This window comes from Macaca mulatta, chromosome 8 (assembly GCF_049350105.2).
Source record: "Macaca mulatta isolate MMU2019108-1 chromosome 8, T2T-MMU8v2.0, whole genome shotgun sequence".
NCBI classification, from domain to species: domain Eukaryota; kingdom Metazoa; phylum Chordata; class Mammalia; order Primates; family Cercopithecidae; genus Macaca; species Macaca mulatta.
The window spans coordinates 117,545,509-117,560,031 of NC_133413.1; the positions used below are offsets into that span (position 1 = coordinate 117,545,509).

A 14,523-nucleotide genomic window follows, 5' to 3' on the forward strand; every position below is an offset into this window, starting at 1 on the left:
TCCTGTATATCAAACTCAAATTTTTAACACACATCCTCTTATTCTACATTCAGAGTTCCCAGAATATATTGTCCATTGTCACATGATAATGTGGCATTTAATAATTGGCAGGACACGACAATCATATTGTAGGGACATGGGCCTGAGACCCACTGCTTTGATCCACCATTCTAATGAGGCTAAGCTTTCTTAATTCATCCAAGACTGAAAGTTTTTCTAAGATTGAGGCTTTAGTTCATTTGGAAGATTTTTGTCAATGATTCTATAACTTCATAAATCTTTAATTTAAATTTCACAAAATATATATTAAAAATAAAATGAAGTTGCACAAATATTACTTTCAATTTTATTTAAATCAAATAATGTTGTGTTGATATGAAAAACTTTGCAAGAAACCACATGAATTTTAAAGACAAAATTTGAATACCTAATTACCCTATTCTGAAATAATTAAATGCAAAGAATACATATGTTAATTTGCCATAAACATGTAGGTATTACATAATACACATAACGGAGTCATAAAACATTTTACACTGCTTTATTATAAATAATTGGAAACAATATTTCATTTTTCAAACCCAGACAACAAAATAGTAAATATCATGCTTTCTTTTTTTTATTACTTTATTTTATTTTTGTAATATGAGTCTGGAAATAGTATTCTTTATCCAAAAACTGGTTTAAAAAAGTGTCTGTAGGAACATAAAAGGACAAAATACTCATTTTCTTTCCCTTAATTGAAAACAGTCGAGAAGGTTTTTAGAGGGAGAGGCTTGCCTGCTACGGAGGAGCCACCAAGAATAGAAAAATGGTATAATACCTACAAATATCACTTGTAAGGCAAAAAGGGGTAGAATACAGACACATAAATATAAAAAAGACTTGATTGTAGACTTTAAAACATATTTTTCTTGACAATGTGAATAGCTTTGTTTTTGCAAATGGAGGAGACCATTAAGGCATAGTGGATCAAGTCACCAAGTTTGAAGCTGGTATTGCTACCTTGCCAACAACTGTCTCTTTTGTAAGAGAGGAGACCCAATAGCTTTATTTCAATTTTCTCATCCCATAGTGACTCATGTTTTAATAAAAACTGTTTACTGTTATAACCTCGGACACTTAGAGGCAGAGAAGACTTCTCGAAAAAATACTGTAGTAACTTCAAGCACCCCCAAAATTCACTTAAAATAGATTATCCCATAGGAATATTTCCATTAAGTTATTTATAGCAACTAGCAGTCAGAATTTCTCTTAGGTGACTATGATTAATTTTCTTTTTGTATATATTTCCTTTACATATAATAGTTTTGCCAATTTTTTCCCCCGATAATAATTTTTAAAAATTTAAAATTGCCTAAGGGAATGGACTGAAGGAGACAAATATGAAGAGTGATGTATTTCATTAAGGGATATAGTAGATTTCTTTGAGCACTTGTGTTTATTTGCATCAATTAAGGACAATGTTGCATATTCCAGATTAATTAGCTATTAGGTTTATTGCAGATATAAACATGCTATGTACAATGATATTTATAATTATTTTATTTTTCATAGACTTCAAAGTGTTTCCTTTATAGACACTGGAACAGTGTGAATCTGGTAAGTATGTTTCCGTTAATTAGCAAAATTTAAATTAGCAAGACATAACAGGGTGAGTATTGAAGTTCTAAAAACATTTTTAAAATAATGAAGTTACATGTATGTATACACATGCTAATAGATACTGTAAAATGAACCGCTCCAGAGTACTTGGTTTTACTTCAACTTAATATACTCCAAAATATTGCTTTCCTGTATAATATCAAAGGAAATATTAAATGCATGTATATTATTTTAAGAACTTGATGATATATTTTACATTCTTTTAGCTTTACTCAGGCTATAAATATATTTATATATCATTCAATCAGTTTTTAGAGTAAATGGAAACCATAGTATGAGGTGGTAAGTTTTCACCACATACATCCTTACTTGATTATGTCCATTTTTTTTTTCTGAAAACTGTATCAAAAATCAGAGTATGTTTGTTTCTACTACACAGTTATTGTCCATGTACTACAATTCATTATGGCTTACAAAAATGGAATTTTCATTTGAAGATGGGTAAGAAGAAATCAGCCAGTAAGTATGACACTGGAATTAGGCTTCTGAAATCCATTAACATTTAACCAACTCAGAGGACAATGCTGTTCTAAATTTGTATCAAAATTGTGCAACAGTATAATTTGTTAGTAGGTTTGCATAGATATAACACCTTTTCACTGGTGTAATACATCTTTTCCAAAGGATTATGGCAGGCTTGTTTCTATTCTTCCTGTATATTCTCTTTTTCACTCTTTTTTTTTTCCTGTTTTACATGAAATTAACCATATTTATCATCTGGCTACCATAGTTCCAAAATAAGGTCCAGTAGTAGTTTGAAGCACAGCAAAGCTGAGCAGGTTCTTCCCTTTTTAAAGCTCGACAGTCAATGGAGTTTTCTATAGTGGAGCCACGTGAGCACTGTTTCCCCAAGTAGAGACTCCTGTGAACCCAAAAGGCTCCAGATTCACAGTCAAGGACCTTGGTGACTTCACATAACTACCACTTATTGCTGGAAGGGAGACAATTTTGTTTGCTTCTGAAGTTTTCAAGCACTTTCTCACCTGGCAGCTTCTCCAGATTTCTTTGTTGTTTTTATAATCACTTCTGACATTGTGCTTTCAAAAATCTAAAGGTCGAATCATCATAGTTGTGGAACGTAAGGAGTAACTGGGCCCTTTGAAGTAGTGCCACTTTATCCCATTCAGTTTTCCATGGTTTTGTCCCGCAGTATAGAACATTCCATTTAAATTGGAGGGGCCACAAGCATCAAACCACCAGCCTGAAAAAATAGTTCATGATAGAAGAGAGAAGGAGAGGCAGCAATTATAAGTAAATGGAATATTTGGAAATTAATGGCATTAAATGATGGGAAGCTTGCTTGTTTTTGTTATGCTTATTTGCAATTAGGAGGCATCAGTAAATACATTCCCAGTAGTGAAACTGTTTTAAATGACTTCTGATTTAAGATTTGTGTGACCCATCAGAGACAGCAATGCTGTCATGGAAAGCAGCTTTCAGTGTGACTCCACTGGGACTCACTTCCTCTTGTAATGATGGGAAGCCTCTGGGCTTCAAGATACAATCTATATAAGAGATGGATTTACATGTAAGACAAGTGCAATAAGGAAAATGTATATACCCATAAGAGGCATTCCATCTTAAGACTGTTATTGGGAATAGAACAATTAATTATTAGTAAAGAAATTCAGAAACTTAGACAAGCAACTGAGATCTAAATAGAAAGATATTCTCCATCTACTGCATATGTTTGTCAATAATTGGCCCTAAGCTGCTTCTAAAATTAATTGGATACTGTGCGATGACTATGATGCTCAAAAGGACTTTTAATTACTGTGCCCTCTCTGTAGTTTATAACAATAGAAAAAGTGTTCTGCAATAATAGCCATTCAGTTCCTGTACAGCTATATTTTGTCTATGGTTATTTAAGTGCTTTCCAAACTTAGTAAAAAGAAAAACAATTTGATGAGTAACATGGAAATTCTGTGCTTATATAGCTCTCTATAAGGATAACTGGATAACTCAGTTTTATTTTTTAAATAAATTAAGTTCTTAGATTTTTAGATAAAGCATAGTGTTTTTTCCTGTCTCCTGAAGTAACACTACTGAATCTTTAGGGAGAGATTTATGCCAGAGACATTCTGGCATACTTTTTATTTGGATACAGTTGACCTCTCTTAGATTACAGACTTATACCTAAGGGACTAATAGCTAAAGAAAGAGAAAGCTGTACAGCTGATGTTTAACTGTAACATGAGCACCATCTTGCAGAAACTTTAGAAAAAGTTAAGTGGAGAAAAGCTAGTTCTCATTTTTCAACTTTAGAAGATGAATATAGCTGGCTTGTGTTTATAAAGTCACACTAGAGGCGTAACAAGCTGCATTAATCACCAGTTCATACTGCGGAACCACAAGGTATGTCTTGATGAATTTGGAAAGACACTATATTCCATGCAGTTTTATCAACTGTATGCAAACAACATAAATGTTAATGTAGTCAAAACACGAGGGACAAAAATGTTCTTGTTTGGCAAAGAAGGAGGAACTGCAAGTAAAATTCTACCTTTGTTTTTCTTAAGATTAATTCCCCTAATTTTTGATAAGTACAGCTGGTAAAAATGTGCTGTTTATATTATAAAAAGCATTCTAATATTAGTGAATTTATTTGCCCAAAAGACTTTTTCTAAATGACTAAAATGAAACTCTAAGATAAAATTCAACTTGATTGCTTCTGTGTTTTAACTTTTCTCCTCCTTTTTTGTGACCTTCTTGAGGCACTTTTCCATTGCATTAATGAACTTTTTATAGTCTTTCAAATATGCACCATGGTCTCTCAAGCAAACACACTAACTCTATTGTTGAGACTGACGACGATTCATAGAATTCTCTTCCAAGTTGCATTAGGGTAAAATGTGTGTTTTTGTTTATTTGGTTTATAGAAAGTCACAAGAGTCCCAGAGGAGTACAGAAAGACAGACATCTGTTGCAACAACAGCCTGGCAATAAAGAGCATAGGCTGAAAGATGCGTTCATCGGGAAACTTTGGGAAAACTTAGGAAACAGACAAGAAACAGTAAGAGCCTGTGAGAGAGGTAAATTCATCTTGTGTATCTTCTTGAATGAATAAAGTGGGGTAATGTTTGCAATGAGTAAAATGGCATTTCGGAGACATTGAAAGAAGGCCAGTATGGCTGTGTCACAATCAACGAGGGGGATAGTCGCCTGAAGCTGGGAGGGTCTGAAGCACATCACCCAGTGTTTTGTTCATCATCCTAAAAACAATGGAAAGCCATGGTTTGTATATTGGCCTATCTCCTGTACTTAGTAGGACACCTAACAAAGTTTGCTTCCCAAATGACCGGTGGGTCACTGCTGGCTTGTTTTTTTTTTTTTTAATTTAATTTAATTTTTTAAAAATTTATTTATTATTATTATACTTTAAGTTGTAGGGTACATGTGCATAACGTGCAGGTTTGTTACATATGTATACTTGTGCCATGTTGCTGTGCTGCACCCATCAACTCGTCATTTACATCAGGTATAACTCCCAATGCAATCCCTCCCCCCTCCCCCCTCCCCATGATAGGCCCCGGTGTGTGATGTTCCCCTTCCTGAGTCCCAGTGATCTCATTGTTCAGTTCCCACCTAAGAGTGAGAACATGCGGTGTTTGGTTTTCTGTTCTTGTGATAGTTTGCTAAGAATGATGGATTCCAGCTGCATCCAAGTCCCCACAAAGGACACAAACTCATCCTTTTTTATGGCTGCATAGTATTCCATGGTGTATATGTGCCACATTTTCTTAATCCAATCTGTCACTGATGGACATTTGGGTTGATTCCAAGTCTTTGCTATTGTGAATAGTGCTGCAATAAACATACGTGTGCATGTGTCTTTATAGCAGCATAATTTATAATCCTTTGGGTATATACCCAGTAATGGGATGGCTGGGTCATATGGTACATCTAGTTCTAGATCTTTGAGGAATCGCCATACTGTTTTCCATAATGGTTGAACTAGTTTACAATCCCACCAACAGTGTAAAAGTGTTCCTATTTCTCCACATCCTCTCCAACTGCTGGCTTGTTAACTGATTGACTCTCTGATTGGTTCTCCTTGTGAAGTCTTTGTTGTCTGAAGTTGTTTAGCTTACTAAAATGCTATATTTGATAGATACCCCAATATGTAACATCTGTCCTTATTTTTTCAATTTTTTCTTTATGTATCCATTCAATATATAATTATCGTGAAACGTTGTTACACAGTACTCAAGACAGAAGTAGTCCTTGCCTTCATGAAACTCATTTCTAATGAGAGAAACAGATGAATATATGTAAGCAGGCACAAAAATTACTATTAGGTTGGTGCAAAACTAATTATGGTTTTTGTCATGACTGTTCTTGACAAAAAATGCAATTACTTTTGCACCAACCTAATATAAATTATGACTTAAAATGTCATGAAGAAAATAAGTAGGAGCTCTGAAGGGAATAACTCGAGTTTTCACACTCGTGAAAGAAGCTGATATTTAACGAGACCTGAAAGAGCAGAGAGGCAGCCCCAGGAAGATGGGAAAAGACCCTGATAAGCAGAGTACAGCACCTGCAAAGGCGATGAGGAAGAAAGCCAGCTTGGGATGTGTAGGGACATCAGTGCAGCTCGTGCACAGCAAACAAGAAATGACTTGCAGGAAATGAAGGTGGAGGAATAGGCAGTCCTGGAGAGAAGTTCAATGTTTATGCAACAATTTGTAGTTTAGCCAGCCTGCTTGTCCATGATGAGGCAAACAAGTAAAACATTCTCTACAGATGGGAACCACAATCGAACCAGAAGAACCAGATCTGCTAGGTTAAATGTTTCCTCAAACACTGTTTAGAGCCCTCATTCTCTATGATCTTCCAAAGCTATCCTGAGCATATGTGACAGCATAAAAAAAGAAGAAAATTGAGTCTAGAATCAATTCTGCAAATATTAACCAATGGATAGAGATAGGGGACAGGAATTTTTGGAAACAAAATTTCTGACTTTAAAGCATGCACAGTTTTGTGTAGGAGACAAACAAAATGCTACACATTGAGATGATAGCCGCTAAACAAAGAGAAGAAGAAAATGTTATGGAAATACAGAGGCAGTAGGTGCTAACTGTCTGAGGGACCACAAAGCTCACTCATCCAACAGCTGCTCTGGGTCCTGAAGGATGGGTAGAGTTCACTGAACAGAAAGAGATTCTACACAGTCTATACTCTGGAAGAGCAGGAGAGAGTGTCTGCCAGCAGGTTGGCTTGGCTGGAGTGCCAGTGGGTTAAAGGGTTGGAGAATATAGGGCTAAAAAATAAACAGGAGGGAGAACATAAAGGTTTTTATTACACCTTTAGACATTTTCTTTCGGGCAATGGGAAGCCTGCAGAACGCCGGGGCAGAAGTTAGAAGACCCAGACTTTTCATGCTTACTTCATCAATTAATAACCAAGAGATCCTCCACAATAGTACCAATGGTATTTGATATTTACTGAATCGTTCACATGAAGGTATTTGTATGCATTTTCTCATTTTATCCCCCAAACAGCCTTAAGTGATGTGGCAAATACCATAATAAAGATACTAATGCTCACAGAGTTTAAGGAACTGTTTAAGGTCACATCCATAATACATAGATTCTAAGAACTGACCAGCCATTTTCACAGCACAGTTATAAGGATCAAATAAGATAATGCACTATTATAGCCTATAAAAAATCCTACTTAAGTGCCAGCTGTAAGTTATCTAGAAAATGGGGCAGAATGTTTAGGGCAGGAAAAAAAGAGACAAGACCTTGTGGAGCATCATAATAATTTAATAATAAAGACAAGGTCATCAGTGCCAACATATTTTCTTATTTGCTTAGTGGGGTTTATTAGAGAAATATGAAAATAATTAGGCCCAAATAAGTACAGTTGTACAATGTTCATGTTATAAAATCTTGGCATTTAAGCTCCTAATTTTTTTAAATGTTTCATTTTGATTTCATTACAAATCAAGGAGTTTGAAATGTTCAATTAACTCTTTATCTTAAGACCAGTGGGCCATGAATTCTGTGATCTATCTCAGAGCAATTGATAATAAAGATGATGAATTAAGATGGAAGAAAATGAAATAAAAGAGCAATTATTTCTCATGACCATTTCAGTTTTATTATAAGATATCCTAACTTCAAGGAAGCAGAAGTAATTATTTCTGTGTAGGCAAGGATTCTCTGTTTTCTGATACATACATTAAAACAAATTAAATAATTTTTTCATATCAAATATTTAAAATAGTTTGTCCACTTTCTACCTTTATTTTTAAAAATTAAGCATGGCCAAGTCTTTTATACACAAATCCTGAAAATATGTGGTTTAAAGCATTTTTTCAAAGCAGGTAAAAGTATAGCAGAGTCCTCATTACTCACACGCATTTCTTGTGTTTATAAGTGATCATAGATACATATGATACATTTGCATGGGATGAAGATGTTCTATGAATATACAGAGGAGTATGCCTGAGTTTGCAGTTCCTCTCTGATAAGATACTGAATAGCTGAATTACATATTCTGTGCAATCCTGGGAAAATATTAACTTTGTATTTTGTTTATGCTTGGGAATAACAAATAAGAAATATCCTAAAGCAATTCATCTAGGGAAGGCACTTCAAGTCTAAAAGAACTCAATGATGCAAGCAAAGGATCGAAAAAGCAGTTACCATCTGCTATTGGGACAACTGATAAAATGTCTCAAATGTTTTTTTGTTTTGTTTTGTTTTGGTTTGGTTTGTTTTTTTTTTGAGATGGAGGCTCACTCTGTCGCCCAGGCTGGAGTGCAATGGCGGATCTTGGCTCACCGCAACCTCCGCCTCCCGGGTTCAAGTGATTCTCCTGGCTCAGCCTCCTGAGTAGCTAGGACTACAGGTATCTGCCATCACGCCTGGCTAATTTTTGTATTTTTTTTTTTTTAGTAAAGGTGGTGTTTTGCCATGTTGGCCAGGCTGGTCTCAAATTCCTCACCTCAGGTGATGCAATCACCTTGGCCTCCCAAAGTGCTGGGATTGCAGGCGTGAGTCACCACACTCAGTCTCAAATGTTTTAAGGTTGGCAACTGCTGAGATGTACTTTGCCAAACATTTTTCTTCATAACTTGTAACCTCATGTATATTTTAATAAGAAATCTGAGATTCATGTTTCCAATTCATTTACACTTAACTCATTAAAATTTAGTTTTGTAATAACTATTCCAGGTCTTTTAAAATCATTTGTGTCTTTTATCTTTGAAGCAGAAAATTCACATTTTATCACTAATAAATGAAACTTTGCCCAGAAAATAGGAATTTGATTCTCAACTTTGTACTCAGGAAGTTCAACTTTATTTGAATATCAGGAAACCTAACTCTTAAATTCTTCTGATTCTAAACAAAATGTCTCTCAACACTTCTTTTCTGTGATAAAATGTACAGCAAAATGAAAAGGTATATCTGTTTTTGTAGATTTCTTTTGTTCGTTTTCAATGCATGCATTCTAATCAGCAGTATGCAAAATAACTTGCACAGAAATTAAGATTTTCATCTTTCATCACTAACTAAGGATGAGTTTAAACTAAATTGACTGGTGCCATCAATGGGATCATAATGGAAAAAATCTCTTGGTGAATTATGTGGACAAAGTTGGCCCTACCCAAAGCCAGCCTCAAGAAGCAGCTGCATGGGTCTTGCATGCAGGAGGCAAAGGACCTTGCTAGAAGTCTGCATTGCTTCTGTCATCTCGTACTATATCCCCTTCAGGCCAAGGACATGTTTTTGTTTTTTGGGGGGCTTTTTTTTTCTTTCCTTTCTCTTCTTTTTGTTCTAAATATGAAAAGCTGTTTACCCTGGCTAGGAATATTGAATTCATTTAAAACTTCTAGGTATTCTTTTACTGCCTCTCTTCTCCCTCATACTTCATTTTGCTTTTAACCATGTTTAAGTGAGGAAATGCTTGCGAAAAGATGCTGCAAACAGTACAATAGAGCTCTATCATTCTCTTTGAATGTCATTCCTTTTAATGGGAGCAGTAGAAAGAGTAGATAGAACAAAGGTCTCTGGAGGTTGAGTACCTGCATTTAAATTCTACTTCCGACAAAATTCTGTGACCTATGGCAAATTATCTAACTTTTCGGTATCTCAGTTCTTGCCAAAAGTATTACTGTGGTCTCTATTTCCAAGGGTTTTTGGAAGCTTCATATAAGTTATTAAATACAAATCATTTAGGATAATACAAACATATCTGTTAGAAAGAGTTCAATAAGTTTTTAAATATTATTACTGAGTACAATACAAAGTTAATTGGTTATTTTTCATCCACTGCCAATCATTAAGCTTTGGTTGTAGCCTTGCGCAAGAGGACTATCAGTTCTGATTCACCTTTTTCCAAACGTATAAAAGACATTTTCTGATACTCTTTGCTCTTTTCCTAATAAATGAAACTTTGCCCCAGAAAATAGGAATATAATCTTAAACTTTGCATTTTAGGAAGCCCAAATTTATTTGAAAGTTGGGAACCTAACACTCAAATTTTTCAATTCTGCAGTTTAGTCTTTGGGGTTATTCTTAAGTTAGTTTCAGTTCTTGATAGTCACCTCTTTGTTTCTTGTTTGAGCATAGAAATACATGTATGTATTAGGCATTTTAAAAATAAGTTCATGCAAGAGTCACATTTATACTAACATTCATTTACTTTATGTCTTTTCACCAGAATAATTTCTAATTTTGCAATGTCCTTTCAGAGTCTCTGCTAACATATTTACTCATCAAACCAGTATTTATTGAACATATGCTATATGCCACACACTTTGGCAGTCACTTGGAATACAGTAGTGGACAGCACAAAATCCGTGCATTCACAGAACGTACATTTGTGTAGAATAGGCTTACGTTTTATGTACTAAATACAGAAATTGGGTTGAAATAAAAGTAATGCAATGTATATTTATATAGTCAATCTTACATTAGTCATATGGATCTTCTTTTCTCTCAATATTTTTACCTTGAAACTTAGAGAATTTTAGTTATCTGATCATGCTTAGCAGGTCCTTACTGGATTCTCAAAAATGCTAAGACGATTATATTTTCCCAAAGATCTTGTCACTTCAAGGTCATACACCAGTTGAAAAAACTGCTGGCTTCTATCATTTTCTTTGTCTTCTTTAAGATTATATAGTAGGCAAAGTGAGCATTTATCAACTCTCTGCTGTCAGCATCTGGAAAGTTCTAGATGTACTAAGAAATTTATGTGTATGGCTTTTTCCCCTCTTTAAGGACTGAACTGAAAAATATCCTTTGTTAGCTTTAGAAAGTCTTGTCTATCAGTTAACATGGTTTATGCGTTGGGAAAATAAATCAGAGTTTCTACTTCAATAGATTATTTCTATACAAAGTTAGGTCACATTTTTACATAGCCTTTATATGATGAACTAAATATGGAAATTATATTGAAACTAAAGTAAGGAATGTAAAACAATAATGTATTTGTTTTTGTGGTTAACAATTTTTAATAATTACAGTTTATGACAGATTTTTAGAAATAATTCTTTAAATATAATTTTAATAATTTTAGTTAACTGTAGCTTAAGCAAACTTTCAGAAATGCTTATTTTGAAAGCTCCTAATTTAGTACCAAAGATCGTTTGTTTTCTGCTGAAGATAAGTTTGTTTTGAATGTGACAATCTAGTGACAAGAATTTGTTATTGTCTTAATTCTGGAATCAGAATTTTTCACATATTTATCTCCACATACAATAAATCTATACAAAAAGTATGCATTGAATGAGATTACATTTTCATTTTCTTAATGTTAAATAGTAGATAAAACTATTTCTTTTACATTTTTAATGAAACTTATGCTCTAGCCTGTCTTGCTCATTTCTTTAATAGTAATTAACCCCTTTAATAGGTGCTCATTAAAAATATCTTAAATTGACAGAAGAAAGCAAAGAAATAAGGAAGTTAGGAAATGAAGAACAAAGATCAAGTCCTACCTTCGGTCTAGCTGAAATACCTTCTGCTTTCAATTAAGCCTATTTCCTGCCATTCAGTCTTTTACCGATAAGGGTAATGATACCAGATTTTCCAAATAGAATTCCTCTTTGTACTTGAAGAAAACTAGGATAGTTAGTGGGAAATAAATCTTATTTTACTCTTAATTCCTTTTAGAAGAAACAAATGAAAAATATATAAATAAAGAAGATAAAACAAAACTTTAATTGATAATGACAAAGAGCTATGAGTTACTAGCTTCAAAGAGTACGAAGTCTCACTGCTTAAGAGAGGCTATTTTAAATAGGCAACAGGCTCAAATACTAAGTTTAAAAAAAAAGAAAGGAAAAATCATTAGATGAGGAAAATGGCTCTAAGGGAAACTTTGACAGAATAAGTAGTAGTGGTGGGGAGCATCTAAGTAGGACCTAAGTTCCAGTCAATACTCCAGTTACCTGGACTGTCAATGACATTCATCCTTACATTCTCCAGTTCTTAGCTATCTAAATTCCACATTTTAGCTGTCCATAATAAATAACTTTGCAAGACCTGGATTCTTTCAAAGGGACATTTGATAAGGTAATGGCATTTATTACAAAAACACATTTACTTAGACTATTCCAGCCCAAGCAATAAGTGGAAATATTCTCTCCCAAACATGTGTTTATTGGTGAGTAAGAACTGGGTCCAAGAATAATTATGGATGAAAGAACATGACAAAGTTCAATCATTTAAAGTAGAAATAAAATCATAAATCTGAGCAGTGAAATTTTCTCAATGACAACCAAGATGTACATTCTCCTCTTTGCTTTACTCCATATTTTCATTATTATGACAGAAATATGAACATATTGGAATACTCTTCTAAGGACACATTTGAAAGATTTTACTGTTGGTTTTTCATGTATTGTATTTATTTGGTAAGAAAAAATACCTGTAAAAATAGACATGGAGAAAATAATATTTCAATATTAAAATGTGCAAGAAATTGAAAAATCAAAGTCCCTTTGTGCTTGTATACAGTTGCTGACAATTTCATTTATGAGATCAGGGATGTAATAAAAAGAAGAATTTTATTTCAGGAAAAAGCTCAAGACCTACCTTGTGTGTACCATTTTTTTAAAAAAAATCTTAGATTTGTAGCAACTATTTCCGGGGGTGAGGGCTGAGGGAGGAGTCATAAAATTACATATAGGAGACTTTTTAATATTTGATGATGTTAAATATTATGTCAAAAGGATATGTTCAAAGCTTAAGGAAAAGAATATGAGGCCGGGCGCGGTGGCTCACGCCTGTAATCCCAGCACTTTGGGAGGCCGAGGCGGATGGATCACGAGGTCAGGTGATCTAGACCATCCTGGCTAACATAGTGAAGCCCCGTCTCTACTAAAATTACAAAAAATTAGCCGGGCGTGGTGGCGGACGCCTGTAGTCCCAGCTACTCCGGAGGCTGAGGCGGGAGAATGGCGAGAACCCAGGAGGCGGAGCTTGCAGTGAGCCCAGATCGCGCCACTGCGCTCCAGCCTGGGCGACAGAGCGAGACTCCATCTCAACACACAAAAACCAAAAAAAACAAAAGCAGAAAAGAATACGATAGAGGCAGAATCATAATAGGTTAGTTTTGATAATATTGGGGCGGGTATCATATTGAAAAGATGTCAACATAGGTGGCATGGCTGGGGTCAACGGGTTGTGATTTGATGATAGCAGTAATGGAAGGGTTGGCAATAGGGAGGAAGACAAAAGATTTATCCCAAACTGGCTGGGCGTGGTGGCTCATGTCTCATGCCTGTAATCCCAGCACTTTGGGAGGCTGAGGTGGGTGGATTACCTGAGGTCAGGGGTTCCAGACCAGCCTGGTCAACATGATGAAACCCTGTCTCTACTAAAAATACAAAAATTAGCTGGGCATGGTGGTGCGCACCTGTAGTCCCAGCTACTTGGGAGGCTGAGGCAAGAGAATCGCTTGAACCCAGGAGGCAGAGGTTGCAGTGAACTGAGATCATGCCATTGCACTCCAGCCTGGGCAACAGAGTGAGACTTGGTCTCAAAATAATAATTATCCAAAACCTTCACTCCATACTTTTCCAAGCTCTATTCATTGATGAAGATAACATCAACCTAATGATTTATTTCATTGGTTTTAAAATTTGAAAGTTATTTCAAGAGTTACAAGATGGTCATTCATGTACTACACTCATTCATGTACACTACTACTTCACTAATTCATGTCCTACATTTTCTAATAGGTTTCTATGTGTCACAATCAGCTGTGCTAGATGTTTGGGATGAAATGGCAAACATTAACTGTCATTCATTTTCCTGAGGTGCAATATAGAGATGAGTTTCTCTCCCTGCTGTCTCACAGAGTGGATCTGGAGTTCAAGTAAGATAGTACAACATGTGCAGCAATATGTAATATGTTATAATAATGGTAGTAATGTAGTGTTGGGAAAAGAAAATATTAGATTTGAACAATTTTTTCCTTACTAATATGAAAACATGTTTTGTAATAGAATTAAGACAGAAAGTATATTAGAACAATTGAAGGTGGTAGTGATTGTTACTATAGTAAGAGAGAGAAGCAGCAGTAAAACTGTGAGAGGAGAAACACTGAAATAGGAATTTCTCTTACAATTTTGTTTGATGCCAACTCCTTTCCTGCCAGACCCTATAACATTCTTGAGCAATAGCATTTGCCATTGGGTTTTATCTTAGTGTTTCCCAGACTTCAGTCAGTCATGTATCAACTTCACAGTTTTCCCATATCCACTTATAACTTTTATTAATATGGATCAATTTTTTCTTTAAATCAATTATTTGTTAAATACAGAATATTGTGAATGCATTCTAAAATGCAAGTTTATATCATTCATTTAAAGAGGAAACCAGCACCACTTGC

General features: G+C 34.8%; 1 protein-coding gene across 2 annotated transcripts in view; it reads right to left on the reverse strand.

Moving 5' to 3' along the window:
• Nucleotides 1-525: 525 nt before the first annotated feature.
• Nucleotides 526-14,523, reverse strand: part of ANGPT1 (angiopoietin 1) — a 256,066-nt gene continuing 242,068 nt past the window's right edge. Inside the window, exon 9 of one of the 2 annotated variants that reach the window (XM_015145866.3) lies at nucleotides 526-2,866. In XM_015145866.3, the coding sequence (XP_015001352.1) occupies nucleotides 2,706-2,866 (161 nt within the window). In that variant the 3' untranslated portion in view covers nucleotides 526-2,705. 2 annotated transcript variants of the gene reach the window in all.